A 14,629-nucleotide genomic window follows, 5' to 3' on the forward strand; every position below is an offset into this window, starting at 1 on the left:
GTGGTTGGGTTTTGGTTGGCAGGATAGGGTTGAAAGTGTATTTTTGAATTAGCTATATCATTATTGGCTTGAAAGCAATTAAAAATACACGTGATCCGGAGGAGGAAGATCGATTACACTGACAAAAATTGTAGTACTTGGTTTTCTTTTGTCTAAATGTTTTTGTTTTTTAAAATAAGAAAGGTGGGAGGAAATCAACATATACTAAGAATTGATTTACCCCAATTAAGGATTGAATACTGGAAGAACCCTATGTGTGAAATAACATAGTTGGTAGCTTGATTTTTTTCCCCAAATCTGTAATATTTTTACATTATTCCTACTCTAACTTACATTATCACTCAAAATTTCAGTAACATTTAAAATTAACTTTTTACGCACTGACAGTGCAATGATTTTTTTTTTTTTTTACACTAAAAGCTAGCTATAGATGTACACTACATCTACATGATTTAGATTTTAAAGTCAAATTCATATTATTAATCATGACCTAAATTTGTTAGTATGCAAAAAATTTTACACTTACGGTGTATAAAAAAAACTTACTATAACGTTGAACAAATTTTAGTTTGATGATATGAGAAGGTATATATCAAAATAGATTAGAAACTTGTGCAAGAATCACAAGATGTGCATTTTCTCATTTAATTGGCGCACCCACTAGGTTTCACGTATTTTCAATGGCCCAAAAAGTGCACAAAAGATGCAAGTAATTATGCTGCATTCCTCGCAATTATTGAAATATATGAATATTTTTTCGTCAAACAATGCATGAAGCCACAGAGTGTCGTAGGCTCGGTCCATGAATCACCTCATATATTTTGGCCCAAGAAAGGACAGACTTAGTCCCGTCCAGTGGGTCGTTCAGACTGTCCAGAGCAGGAGAAGGTTGCTTTATTGATTCACGGAGAACTATTGGGCTTGGGCTGACTTTCATATCAAGCGAGCGAGCAGCTCGAGGCCTACTTCATATACTTACGCACACATATATCTAGCGAGTTTATTGTCAAAATAACTCTTCTCCCAGAACATATACCTAAAGTAACCTAAATTTAAAATTCATTACTTTTATGATCATTTTTTTGCCACTTAGGCTGCATATGTGCCATGATGAAGATAAAGACACCCTCTATTTCTTTTTCCCATCTAATATCTTCTTCAACTTTCTCTCTAAACCTTTCTGTATTTTTTTTTCTTTCGTTATCTTTCTTTTGTCAAACGTAATTCTAAAAAACCAATATTTATATTAACAACATCTAAAAAATATGCTTCTCGGGTCAATAATCTCCAGGCAAATGAAGATTATTCTCTTGTCTTTTCAAGGAGTAGGAAGGATATAAACAAATATAATAGACTTAAAGTTTTTGTAATTGCTTACAATTTTTGTTGCAATTTTGTATTTTTAAAATTTATTTTTTGAAAAAATATATGCAATAGGTTTGATACATTTAAAAAACTTAGAGACCAATAATAGCAAGGTCAATAATGGTAGAATTTATTTTAAATAATTATAAGGAAATTATAAAAGTTATGTAATCTTTTTGTGCCTCTACAATAAAAAAATTTAAATTTTTAGTTCATGTTAAAAACTATAAACTATAGTAGAACTTTCATTTTTCGTTATCCTACATAACAATCAGGATAGTTAGACGACAATAATAACATTATTATGGGAATAAAATTTGAAAGTGAATCACATTGAAAATATTTTTTAGCAAGAGTGTTATTTTCGCAAAAAACTCTGTATCTAAAAGGGAGAGTTGGCTGAATGATCAGTAAAAGAGTGTTTCGGTATTGGTTGATATGTTTGGGCTATTACGGTCCATTTGCATCAGTCCCTTGCCAATTGCTCATGTGATTAGCATTAACCTTAGTATTTCTTCATTTTTCGATAACACCATTTGCTGTTAGGCCGCCAGAAGATGCATGCTCTACTTGTGTGGTTCCTTTGTAATTTATTTGTTCTTTGTTTCTCTTCTGTTTGCGTCATTGTTGCCCCTTGTGATCCGCAGAGATGGGCAACCTTAGCTATTCATGAGTATTAGTTTAGCCTTAAGTGTTGTCTTATTTTCCCTTCATTCATTCAACATGTATGTTATATTTGCTTGGTTGCTTTGTAATTTTGTTGTTTTTTGACCCTAACTTTTGTTGACTTATTGTTCTCTTTTGTGAATCACACAGATGGGTCACTTTTTGTTTCTATGCTTCTTTGAAAGCAGCCTCTTTTTCATTGGATAATGCTCATTTTGAGTTTGCCTTTTTTTTGTTTCCCATTGATATACTTAGTATTTGTTTTGTTAGCTCGATTTTCTATCTCATTTTCTGTGCTATTTTTTATTATATGACTATTTTTTTTATTTCTTTAAAATCTAATAACTATTAACTAAATAATATATACAATTTAACAAATTCAAAAAATCAATATGCATAAAAAATTGAGTTTTTTATGAATTTTTTGCTGTGTTTTTTAATTTTCTATTATATATTATTTTTTGAGGCTCTGTGTTTATTTTTTAGTTTGTTAATAGTTATTGGATCTTAAAAAAATAAAAAAATAATATTTATAAAAGAAAGATAGTAATATAATGAAAAGTAAAATAGAGAACGGTACAAAAAATAGTACAGAATGTGCCCCCGTGGAGAAATGAAATTCGTCTAATTTTGTCGTCAAAGCACAGTTTCTTAATCAATCAAATCCCCAAAGCTGTAGATAAGAAAGTAGAACAAGAAAATGAATACTTTTCAATGCACCTTTCAACTTTTGACCTTTCTACATAGCGTTTTCTTTCTAGCAAATCTTGTACAATTGCACTAGGGAAAAGAGTATTTTCTAAGTGTTCAAGCCTCAGCTTTCACTTCTTTGGCAGGCTCCTTTGCTTTATCAAGGATCGCTTCTTTTTCTCCATCAAGGGCTGATTCCACTTGGTCTCCCACTTCTTGAACCTGCATCCACTTTTCAACATTAGTTTTTAATTTAACCTCAATCGCGCAAACACGACACAGTAAGTAAATTGTCTAATTTTTATAATACAGAATTGGCAGTGTTTTTCAAATACAATTCCAATTTTTAAAAAGTATTCTAAAAGGTAATCTAAAAATTAGTTTAAAATTTTAAAAAATATCTCAATATATATTTTAGAAACTCATCTACTCTTAAATATTTCAAAATATTTTCTGAAAATATCCCAAAATATAATTTAAAAGCTCTGCTACAATCAAATTTTTTAAAACACTCCAAAAAATAGATAATCCAAACGGAGCAAGATTCCTACGTGACTGGGGCATTTTCCTTCCAGGGCAGGTAAACCAAAGATGTTTGCATTTTACGATTAAGACAACAAGAAGTAGGGTCATTTTTGTAGCCGCCAGCCTAAGAACAAGTTGCATGGCACTAAATTTAATAGTAGACTAAGATTTCAATTATATTGATGTGATCAAACTTTGATGACAATGAGATTTGACCAAACTTAATTTTATCATTAACGCACTAAAACAATACTAAAACGTAAATTAATCAAGTATATTAGGCTAACCTTATCAATGACATCACCCAGCACTTCTGCTGTATCATCAATCTTATCAGCTACATTTCCAATGAAGGTAACAGCATTTTTAAGTTTTCCAGCTGGAAGGCCTTCGACTATATCTTCCGCCGCCTTTTCCACTTGCTCCGCCACCTTTTCCACAGCGTCCGCTACGTTCTCCACCGTCTGTACTGCAGTGTCAACTTCATCTGTAGATGACAAAATTTCAATGCGATTCATTGCTTAGGAAGCCAAGTACAAGCCGTTACTTATAACACAAGAAATACGAAGACAGATAAACCACTTAGAACTTAGAAGAAGAGCCTTACCTTTGACTTTCAACAATGGCCCCCATTTGTTAGCCAGGAAGGGCAAAACGAATGTTAATACTGCCCCCAGAATCCATCCATTCCTGCCAGTTCATCAGGAAAAAAAATGATTCTACCATCAGCATTCGGTAAGTCAACCAAGAAAGCGGAAGAAAATTCAAAATGCATCCAGTTCTTTGAACATCGATCCCAGGAGGTTTCCTATTAAATTGTTTTTTCAAACAGGAGGTTTCCTATTAGAGGTTGGATTTTATCATTTTAATGAACTTACCAGGAATCTGAAGGAGGGGGCTCTGAAGGTAGAGGAACACCCGGTAGAACACCGTTGAATACTGCGAATTTCCTAATCAAAACAAAAAGAAATGTATATAGTTGTTAATAAAATTGCATTTTGTGTTCATGTTGATCAAAGATCGTGGATTTTTTGAAACGGAAACTGTGACAGCCCCACCTTACTTTAAAACGAACCAAAGGGTTCGGCAGATCACCTGCCCAACTCTCGCCGAAACTACGAATCCGGAACAAACGAAAACCTTACCAGACGCTCAAAAGAACTTCGAGAAGATAATATTCAAAACTCAATTGAGCCGAACTAAAAGATACAATCAATATTTAGTACAACGTTCCCACGAAAAAATCAAAACGAGATGAAGGGCCGCCCCGTCACAATCCAATCAAGTACAAGTATACTTTGTTACCTGTTTTCCTAGTATTGCTAAGGCCTAGAAATTCAAAAATTTTCGGGTTCTCACAGAAACAATCAATGAGTATATATATATATACCTGTTGCTCTTGTTCATTATTTGCACTCCATGGCTTGGATGAATCAAGCTCTGGCAACCCGCAAAAAAGAGGGACCTTTTCTGAGCTAAGATAGCCAAGTCCAAAGCGCGATTCAATGTGACAACTCTACGCCTATGAGGGCCAGTTGGAGTGGAACTACACAAAAGGATGGATGTACTCATTTCTCAACCTTTGTTCAGCAGCTTTTGCAGTAGTATATTATTTGAACCGTAAAATATGTCGACTTGAAGAAGGCCTATGGAAATATCTTGATGCAAGTTTGGATTCCTTGATTGGTGGTTTGGTTGCTATTACAGTAGATGCTGTGTATTTATAAAAAAAAAAAAAAAAAAGGATGGCTTCGTTGACTATCCAACCGTTGGCGGAGGACGAAAGTACCTCCCAATAATCTAAAAATAATTTTTTGGTATTTTTTATACGAGTAAAATTTAAAGGAAAAGAACCTAGAAGAGCTTCTCGTTTGAAACGTTTTTCTTCTTGAGAAGTGACATTGGTAGCACGTTTTTCTTCAATACACGGTGGCTTCAAAAGAATATTGCTTATAAACGTTGACACGTTTCTCACGGTCATGCACTGATTGGTCCCTAAGAGCTATGAACCCCAGAATGAGCATTATCCAGTATCAACTTTGAGTTTGACTGTTCTCTCTTTTTTTCTCCTTTTCTTTTTTTGGAATATTTACCTGTGAATTATTCTCGTTGTACTTTTTTGGATATTGCTTACTCACTACGAGAAGATTGACATTTAGCCATCCAAACTTTGGTAGCAAAAAATTTTTAATTTCGTAACCAAGAGTCTTTAACGAAAAAACAAAATTTTATGGTGATTAGATTGTTAAAATTCTACTCGTTGATCAAATTTTAGCTCCCGTTTTAGGAAATAGTTGTTTTACGGCACAAGATTAATCCGCTATATATAATGGTAGAGGTTTGGGAAGGATCAATCCATGCTACATAATCATCAAAAGAAGTACTTGTTTTTCCTTCACTACCTAATCATCAGATTATTCCTTATAAAATTTTTTCTTCATCTTTTTTTTTTCTCGTAGAGAAGTTTGTTCCTTTTAGAATGAATTCAAAGTTCTCCTTTGGCTCGGTATTCAAATAGAGTATAGGTTTGTTAAAATTGTTTTAGAAATTAAATAACTTTCTCGAGAACTTTGAGAAAACAGCTCAATTTCTTTCTTTCCTATGGTTTAATCAACAGATAGAGAACAATTATTTCAGATTTGGCCCAAACAGGAAAAAAGGTAAATGTTCAAAGTTGGAGGCATAACCAGGTTTATTTTGGGTAATAGTCATAGGCTCTGTAAATAAATCATATCTTTTTATAATGTCTCCATTTATAGTTGGACACAGAGAAATTAGATGAAAACAATTCGTAGCTACTCCAAAGACCTGATTTTTGATAAGTATACTATCCACATTGAAATACACATAATTATATTTCTTGGAATAATCAAGACAAGTTGCCTCGGGCATCATTGCACATTGGTTGAAAGGACAAATTTGAAATAGGGACGTCATTATTTTGGATCTCCTTTTTTTTTTTTTTTTTTTTTTTAAATCAAGCCAGTGTTGGATTGAAATCAATGAGAAACACATGGTCTCCGGAAGGTAAATCAGCACACCTAGAAAAGCAGAAAATCAACCCTATCGAAGATTTTTTTTTTAAAAGGTATAGGATTGAACGCTAGAAGGATCTTAAACGAAAAATGAACTAAAGAATTTTGGTCAAGTAAATTAAGCATACATTCAAATGGATTAAGTATTAAATGTGTATGTGATATGATCTTTTAATATCTTAGTAGTTTCGTATTTTTTTAACTAGAGATATAAATGAATTTACTCAAGTCAAATGCTTTAGAGTTCAAACTTATTTGTTTATTTTAACGAATTTGGAATTATATTCAAACCTGGTTTGTTTATCTATCGAGCTAAAAGCTTGAATATTTTTGGGGAAAATCTCAAATATTGCTCCTTGAGTCAAGTCAAAGGCAAGTATAAATTTTTTTTTGAATGCAACATATTTGTTCATGTTTAATTTGATTAATTGGCGAACCAAATTTGAACAAACTCTACGTGAGTTGAATTCGATTTGGTCTTTTTGGTTCAATTTTTAGTTCTACCTTTAATGGTTTTAAGAGAGGGGGGGGGGGGGGAGGGAGGGGAAGGGCACAACAAAGTACAGCATTAAAATTGGTTGTGCTTGTCTACATATAGTTTTGCAATGGCAAAAGATAAAATTTTGCTTCCTATAATTGGAAAACGTATTCAAATACATAAAAAAAAATTGAACCTTTCTGGTATTGGAAACCAAATCACTGCCGTTCGTCGAATCATGCTATCATTTGTATTCAAATTCCATTGTTCACTAATTATTGTGCGAAAAATCAGATTACTAAGACTAAACAATTTCGTTGTACTTGCCCACAAATTCTTTAACTAAAGTAAATGATTAGAACCTGCAATCCTCTATTCAATCCTAGAAAAATTGACACGGAGGAACAATTTTTTCTTTTCTCCATTTTTTTCGTTCAATAAAGTATAAGAAATGCTGCTTTCTTATAAATTTTATAAGTAGGATAATATAAGGGTAATATTAGAATAAATGTTTTATCTTTCTTGTATTTCCTGCAAAATGGGTTAAAATATTACAAGAAATGTCAATTCAAGAGAGATAAGTGAGATTTTAAAAATCTCAGAAGAGCTAGTGATATTATAAGAAACCTCGGGGGAGGTTTCTAAAAATACCGCTGAAATTAATTCATAAAGTTGAAAGGTTGAAAGGTTTATGGGGTAATAATTCTATAATGTTAAAAATAATTGTTTCATAATCTCTTAATTCACCATTAAGCACATTGACTAATTGATAGTTCTAAAAATTCAGATAATTGAAAACTTTAGCAATTTCGATAACTGCAACAATAGCAACATAACGAGGATTGAGATATTATACATGATTGAGACTTCAATATTTCTTTTCTCTTTTTTTGAGAAAAATCAATGTAGTAAATAGTAGTAATACTTTTGTTTTAAATTTCAACCTGTTTCGCACCTGTGGTTGGGTTTTGGTTGGCAGGATAGGGTTGAAAGTGTATTTTTGAATTAGCTATATCATTATTGGCTTGAAAGCAATTAAAAATACACGTGATCCGGAGGAGGAAGATCGATTACACTGACAAAAATTGTAGTACTTGGTTTTCTTTTGTCTAAATGTTTTTGTTTTTTAAAATAAGAAAGGTGGGAGGAAATCAACATATACTAAGAATTGATTTACCCCAATTAAGGATTGAATACTGGAAGAACCCTATGTGTGAAATAACATAGTTGGTAGCTTGATTTTTTTCCCCAAATCTGTAATATTTTTACATTATTCCTACTCTAACTTACATTATCACTCAAAATTTCAGTAACATTTAAAATTAACTTTTTACGCACTGACAGTGCAATGATTTTTTTTTTTTTTTACACTAAAAGCTAGCTATAGATGTACACTACATCTACATGATTTAGATTTTAAAGTCAAATTCATATTATTAATCATGACCTAAATTTGTTAGTATGCAAAAAATTTTACACTTACGGTGTATAAAAAAAACTTACTATAACGTTGAACAAATTTTAGTTTGATGATATGAGAAGGTATATATCAAAATAGATTAGAAACTTGTGCAAGAATCACAAGATGTGCATTTTCTCATTTAATTGGCGCACCCACTAGGTTTCACATATTTTCAATGGCCCGAAAAGTGCACAACAAGATTTAAGTAACTATGCTGCATTCCTCGCAATTATTGAAATATATGAATATATTTTTCGTCAAACAATGCATGAAGCCACAGAGTGTCGTAGGCTCGGTCCATGAATCACCTCATATATTTTGGCCCAAGAAAGGACAGACTTAGTCCCGTCCAGTGGGTCGTTCAGACTGTCCAGAGCAGGAGAAGGTTGCTTTATTGATTCACGGAGAACTATTGGGCTTGGGCTGACTTTCATATCAAAGCGAGCGAGTAGCTCGAGGCCTACTTCATATACATATTTATATAGGCCTTGTTTGGCACTTGAGTTTTTTACCAAGTTTGTCTGCTACAAGTTTTTGACTTGAGTTTTTACCAAGTTTTTTTTGGTCTTGTTTGTAACCTCACAAAACTTTTCAAAGTTTTTAAACATACATTTCAAAATATTCAAAAATTTACGCACTTCAAAATTTTTTTTAAAAACTTCTACAATAAGTTACAGTAAAGTTTTAAACAAACACCCAAAAAACTCACTTGCCAAACGGGCCTATATATATATATATATATATATATATATATATATATATACACACACACATATGTATATTGCCTTTTTTGGTCAGGAAAAGCATTTTGAAACTTGAGAAAATTTATTTTTGCATCCAAAAAGTTGTTTTTTTTCCCTTTAAATCTTTAATTCTCTGACTATGTGTTTACACTAAAAAGTGACTTCTCCCCATTATATATTGTAAGATAAGATGTTTAACTTGTTATATATAGAAGAGAAAACTAGTCATTTCTCTTGCTAATTATTTGAGTAATGAATTTTTCAGTATCAGACTTAGATGCCAATTTGAGTATCCCCTACCTCTTATCCGGAAAACAAACAAGTGAAAAAAAAAATGAAGTAGCAATACATATTTTTAGATACATACGTCCAAAATAGATAGGTGATAGCAAATTGGATTCCTCGGTAATGTCTCAATCCATATACGAAACGTCCATTGATGGATTAACGTTCTAGGTGAACAAACACCGTCTATAGGATAGATCATGAGAAATTTGGATAAACATTGAAGATATAAAGTCCATTCCGACGACGGCCACCGACTGACCATTTCGTGACATATTTTTTTGTGGGTTGTGTGTGTGGGGGAAGGGAAGGGAAGGGAAGGGATCGTGACATATAATTCACCGCCTGATTTGGCTCACTAACTTTTGATTTTCACCAACCAAACAAATTGTTGCGTAAAATATACATCTGATGTGGACTTATCACCAAACAGGCAAACATCATGAAAGTTGAAAGGGCTGTCTCACTGTTCAATACTCAACACCCACCTTAATCACTCCTCCTGAGTCCTGGCCTCTCCACATCGAACAACAACTACGAAACAAATGACCCCAAAAAAAAAGAAAAGAAAAGAAAAAAAGGACTGTTATTGCATAAATCCCATGAAAGTTCAGAGCAGCATTCATGAGTATAATACTAATAACAGTTGGCTCAAAAGATAAAATTTATACACATTGTGCGCATATTGAAATTAAGTTTTGCTCGTAACAATCCTGTTGTTTGTATGTAGTTAGTAGTCAGTCAGTTTGGAAGAACCACTCATAATTTTTTGGATTAATCTTTTACACACTGATAATGTATATATTTTTACCATTAAGATGCATGACACATAATTCGAATTTGAATGTGAAACTCAAATTTTGCATATGTGTCGTATATCCAACCGTGATAGTGCATACACGGTCAGTGTATATAAAATTTAATTTAATTTAATTTTTTTTCATGTGTACATGTAGCTGTTTTCTTTGTACCCACATCATACATAGACTTGACTTGGCGAGTGGTTATTATTATTATTGTGCGTGGAGAAAGGGGAGACAGGGTGAGTAGGTGATAATTTTCAGAAGTTCGTTAGTATATTGTGCTATGTAGGGCTGCAAACGAATCGAGCCGCTCGCGAGCGGGTCAAGTTCGACTCGAACTCGATCAATATCAAACTTGAGTCGAGTTCGGGTTGGCTCGAGTAGAAATCGAGCTCGAACTCGAGCTCAAAATATTAAGCTCGTCGTGAGCTCGAGTATATATATATATATATATATATATATATATATATTATTTTTTTAATTTTAAGTATATAAATATTTTTAATTTTAAGTATATATATTTTATATTTTTTAAATTTTAATAATAAAATTACATATATATCCTTAATATTTTATTATTTATTAAGAAAAAAAATATTTATTTTATTTATTTTTTAAAAAATAAAATAATTATTTTTTATTTTTTTCGAACTCGAGCTCGGCTCGAATCAAGTCGAACTCAAGCTCAAGCTTGAAATTGTCAGCTCGTCGACCTCGAGTTCGAGTTCAATGAAATTATGTCGAATTTCGACTCGATTAGATCAAAACTCGACTTGATTCGGTTCGTTTGCAGTCCTACTGCTATGATAGAGGCCAGGACTTCTTGTGAGAATATTGGAAAATAATTTAAGGCCAGGACCGTGCTATGTTTTGCAGCATGGCAGGTTGGTAGTTGGTAGCACTGATTTTCTGTGGCTAACAAATTGAGCTGCAGAATTTTCAATTTGACAAAAAGACTTGATTCTAAACAATAAAAAAAAAAAAGAAAGAAAGGAAAATGAAGAGAGACCGTCATCAGTTGATGAATAATACAATTAACTCAAACACAGAAAAGTCTTCCACGAGAACTTGAAAAAAGATTTGCATATTATTTTCTTCACCTATGAACACAACGTGGCAACTAAAGTACGAAATCCGGAGTTTCTTTAGTCTAAAACACTGCCTCGTTTCAACGCTAATGCAACCAAATTTCCTCTTCATTGTTCAAGAAAATCAACTGACCAAAACAATAATATTCCTCGTCTCCCTCAGTCCCTTCCTATCTTCTACCCTCAATTCTTCCCCCACACAGCACTGATGAGGCACAGAAAATTACATCCATTTACGAAAGGTAACGACACCATTTCTTGTCCAGAGATTTGCGGTTCAACATGCCAGGAGGGTTGCTATCCTTATACATACTCAATACCTCCTCCGGCAACGGTGCCACCACCAATAGCTCACAATTCGTCAGCTAAACAAGGCCATCACGTTTCCCCTCTTGTCATAGTCTTAGGAACGTCGTTTGCTAGCTGCTTCCTTCTTGTCTGCTACTATTTTATAGTGGTCAAGTATTTCTTGGCATGTAATCGTTCTAGGCCGCGGCAACAGCAGCGAGGAGCTGCTGATGAAGAGTTCCTGAATGAAAATCGTGGCCCGGGCATTGATCATCCCATTTGGTACATAAACACGATTGGTCTACAGCCATCAGTTATTGAAGCTATCACGATTTTCAGGTACAAGAAAGGTGATAACTTCATCGAAGGGACTGAGTGCTCGGTTTGTTTGAATGAGTTTCGAGATGATGAAACTCTTAGGTTGTTACCAAAATGTAGCCATGCCTTTCACGTTCCTTGCATCGATGCCTGGTTGAGGTCTCACACAAATTGTCCCGTTTGTCGTGCTGGTATTGTTTCCAGTGCCGCAGCTACTCCTGTGGTGGCTTCAGTTGGGATTAATTCTCATAACATGCGCCCGGGTGAAGCTTCCCAGGTGGAGAATCCGGAAGATGATGAAGAATTGAGTACTAATCATACAAGGGAAAATGAATTTCGTGAAAACGGGGGAGGTCCTACAGGGGAAATCACTGAATTTCCAGAGGTTCATCAGGATGGACGGGTTGTGGAAGCTGCAAAATTTTGGGTAACTGATGATTCACACGATAAATCGATGATGGAGGGAGGGAAATTTGAGATGCAACCAATGAGAAGGTCTGTTTCAGTGGATTCTTTGTTGGCTGCAAATATCAATGGTGCTGTTGCTAACATGCGGTTGGCTGAATTTGAGGATACCCCAGTGGATCAAGATGTTGAGGCAGACCATGTTTCTGGAGAGAGCGTCGTCGGTGAAAATTCTAGGACGCCTAGGATTAGCAATGGGAGTTCTTCAATTACACAATTTCTGCATATGGGACCTGTTAGGATGAAGAGATCGTTTTCATATGCTGGGAGGTCATTTTTATCCAGGCAAAGTTCAAGAACCAACTCATCACTTCCCTTGTGAAGATGGCATATTCCTGAAGAATTTTGGCTCAGTGCAAAACAGAGTGATACCCATTGGCTTGTAACACTAGCAAGAAAAGTACCGTACAAGAGCTGTTTACAAATTCGCCAATTTCAAGCTGCGGAAAAAGTTAGTCCAAATTATACCAAGAGGTAAATGCAGAAGTGTAATATGCATCACGAAAGGGACGGGGACAGTCTAGGTCTGAAATTCATTTGATTCTGTCAAGATATCCAGTCAACTCGCAATTGGATTTACCAATTGATACGGTTCTAAAATTGATTGTAAATTGTTGAAGATTTTTTGAATTAGCCATCTTCTTCTATTTTGTTGCAATCATTTCAAATTTCTATGTGCATAAAGGGTGGATAACATCATATGTTCTTCGAACTTGGCTTTCAGGTGCTAATAGCCCATCACCTTCTTGCGTGGAGGAAATCCAATTTGCAATTCATTTCTTTCCTGCGATGTATTGGCAAGAACGCTGATGAACGATTAGGCTCAACTCTACCTGCAAGATAATCAACAATGGTCTTGCCACCGTCACCATTTAATCATACTTGATTGATGCATTCTGATACCGCGAATATCCCACCTCTTACTAGTCTCAATCATTGGTGTGTGATTGCGAGTAAAAAAAATTATGCACCTTCTCTATTTAATTTTCACAGTGCACTAACACGAATTCTTTTATTTTTTTTTTCTTTACGTCATGATTATTAGGTGCAATCAGTGGTTGTGGTGTGATAAGATTTTTGTGTAGCAAATTGGTAAGAAAATTATTGAGATCTGAATTAGGAAGTTTGACTAGATTTAACTAAAGTTAAGACCATCATTAGCTATAATCGATTTCAACCCTTGGTATTATATAAATACATGTGTCAACTGTCAAGCATCTAAATGTGGGGAGTATCTATAATCACTTTTGGATATCATACTCTCAAGTTAAATTCACCATTGCATGATGAAATTAATTTTTTAGACTCTTAAATTGTTTGAACTTTATTTTTTTTTAATTTAAAGTATTACTATTATTAAGAGATAGAAATTAAGGGAATGATTCCTTAAAGGAACTATAGACTTTTCTCTAAATGTGCATTAAGGGAAATTGGGGAGAAACCCTACCGAAGAAGAGCTCACCCATGTAAAAGTGATGCATCCCACACAAGACAATTTTACTATAGCATTGTATTTCAAATACTTACCATCATGTGGATTAGGTGTTTTTGGAAATTTTTGCAAAATTTTACTATAACATTGTATTTAAAAAACTTACCACTACAGATAGTTCGTATAAATTTAGTGTTTTTCGAGATATACTTTAAGGCGTTTTTGAAATTTAAAATTTTATTGAGATATTTTCAAAAATTTGTTAACTCTCCACCACCACTACCGCTGCCTCTTCTCTCCTTCTTCCTCTCTCCTCCATAGTCGCCATTGCCTCTCCCTCTTTTTCCTTTCTCCTCCAGTTGTAAGGGGAGTTGCCAAGGAAGAGGAAGAGAGGTAAAGGGAGGAGGGAAGAGAAGAAAGAAGGGGAATGGAAAAAAAGGAAGAGAGAGAAGGAGAAAAAAAGGAGGAGGAGGAGGAGGAGGAGAAGGAAGGGAAAAGGGACGGTGGTAGTGGTACGCAAAGGAGTAAGGAGGATAGGAGGGGCAATGACAGTGAGTGGTGGTGTGTGGTAGGTGGAAGGAGAAAGTAAGTGGTAGGAATTGCTATATTTATTTTTTTTTTTTATTTCTGTGATTTTGTATATTTGAATTATTTTTGGAGTATTTTAGAGTGCCTCGCTGTATCAATGATGGACCAAATATTTTTCCATTGAAGATTGGGCTCAAGCGTAGAGAGGCATTTAATGATTGCTTGAAGTTTGGGCCTATCTAAAGTGAGAGAATTCAGAGGGTCAGCATTGTGGAAGCACAGGACAGAGTTGTTGATAGAAAATCTTCGGCTTGGGCTGGCTGACACCCTGGGTCCAAAAATAAGTGAAATGTCTAAAGGTCCAAATTAAATAAAGGCTTGCCATATGCATTCTTTATCTTTAGTGCAGAATACTAGTACCATTTTAAAGGTTGGAGCTGACAACGTTATTTTGCACA

The 14,629-nt window shown here is 34.2% G+C and overlaps 2 protein-coding genes across 2 annotated transcripts; one reads left to right on the plus strand and one right to left on the minus strand.

The window, feature by feature from the left end:
- Positions 1-2,719: 2,719 nt before the first annotated feature.
- LOC113749639 lies at positions 2,720-4,945 on the minus strand. The gene is made up of 5 exons (XM_027293453.1): positions 4,637-4,945; positions 4,125-4,196; positions 3,854-3,936; positions 3,534-3,733; positions 2,720-2,943 (listed from the first exon to the last, which is right to left on the minus strand). The coding sequence occupies exons 1-5, from the start codon at positions 4,816-4,818 to the stop codon at positions 2,839-2,841; spliced, it is 642 nt and encodes a 213-aa protein (XP_027149254.1). The 5' UTR covers positions 4,819-4,945; the 3' UTR covers positions 2,720-2,838.
- Positions 4,946-11,167: 6,222 nt separating this feature from the next.
- On the plus strand, positions 11,168-13,147 carry LOC113749523 (RING-H2 finger protein ATL54-like). The gene is made up of 2 exons (XM_027293288.1): positions 11,168-12,685; positions 12,936-13,147. The coding sequence occupies exon 1, from the start codon at positions 11,349-11,351 to the stop codon at positions 12,531-12,533; it is 1,185 nt and encodes a 394-aa protein (XP_027149089.1). The 5' UTR covers positions 11,168-11,348; the 3' UTR covers positions 12,534-12,685; positions 12,936-13,147.
- Positions 13,148-14,629: the final 1,482 nt, after the last annotated feature.

Source organism: Coffea eugenioides, chromosome 10 (assembly GCF_003713205.1).
Source record: "Coffea eugenioides isolate CCC68of chromosome 10, Ceug_1.0, whole genome shotgun sequence".
Lineage (NCBI taxonomy): Eukaryota > Viridiplantae > Streptophyta > Magnoliopsida > Gentianales > Rubiaceae > Coffea > Coffea eugenioides.

Coding starts and splice junctions, on each gene's coding strand:
- LOC113749639 (XM_027293453.1), bottom strand. CDS start 4,818: ATGAGTACATCCATCCTTTTGTGTAGTTCCACTCCAACTGGCCCTCAT. Junction 4,197..4,636: donor ATAATGAACAAGAGCAACAG/GTATATATATAT, acceptor TGTTTTGATTAG/GAAATTCGCAGTATTCAACG. Junction 3,734..3,853: donor GCCATTGTTGAAAGTCAAAG/GTAAGGCTCTTC, acceptor TGTCATCTACAG/ATGAAGTTGACACTGCAGTA.
- LOC113749523 (XM_027293288.1), top strand. CDS start 11,349: ATGAGGCACAGAAAATTACATCCATTTACGAAAGGTAACGACACCATT.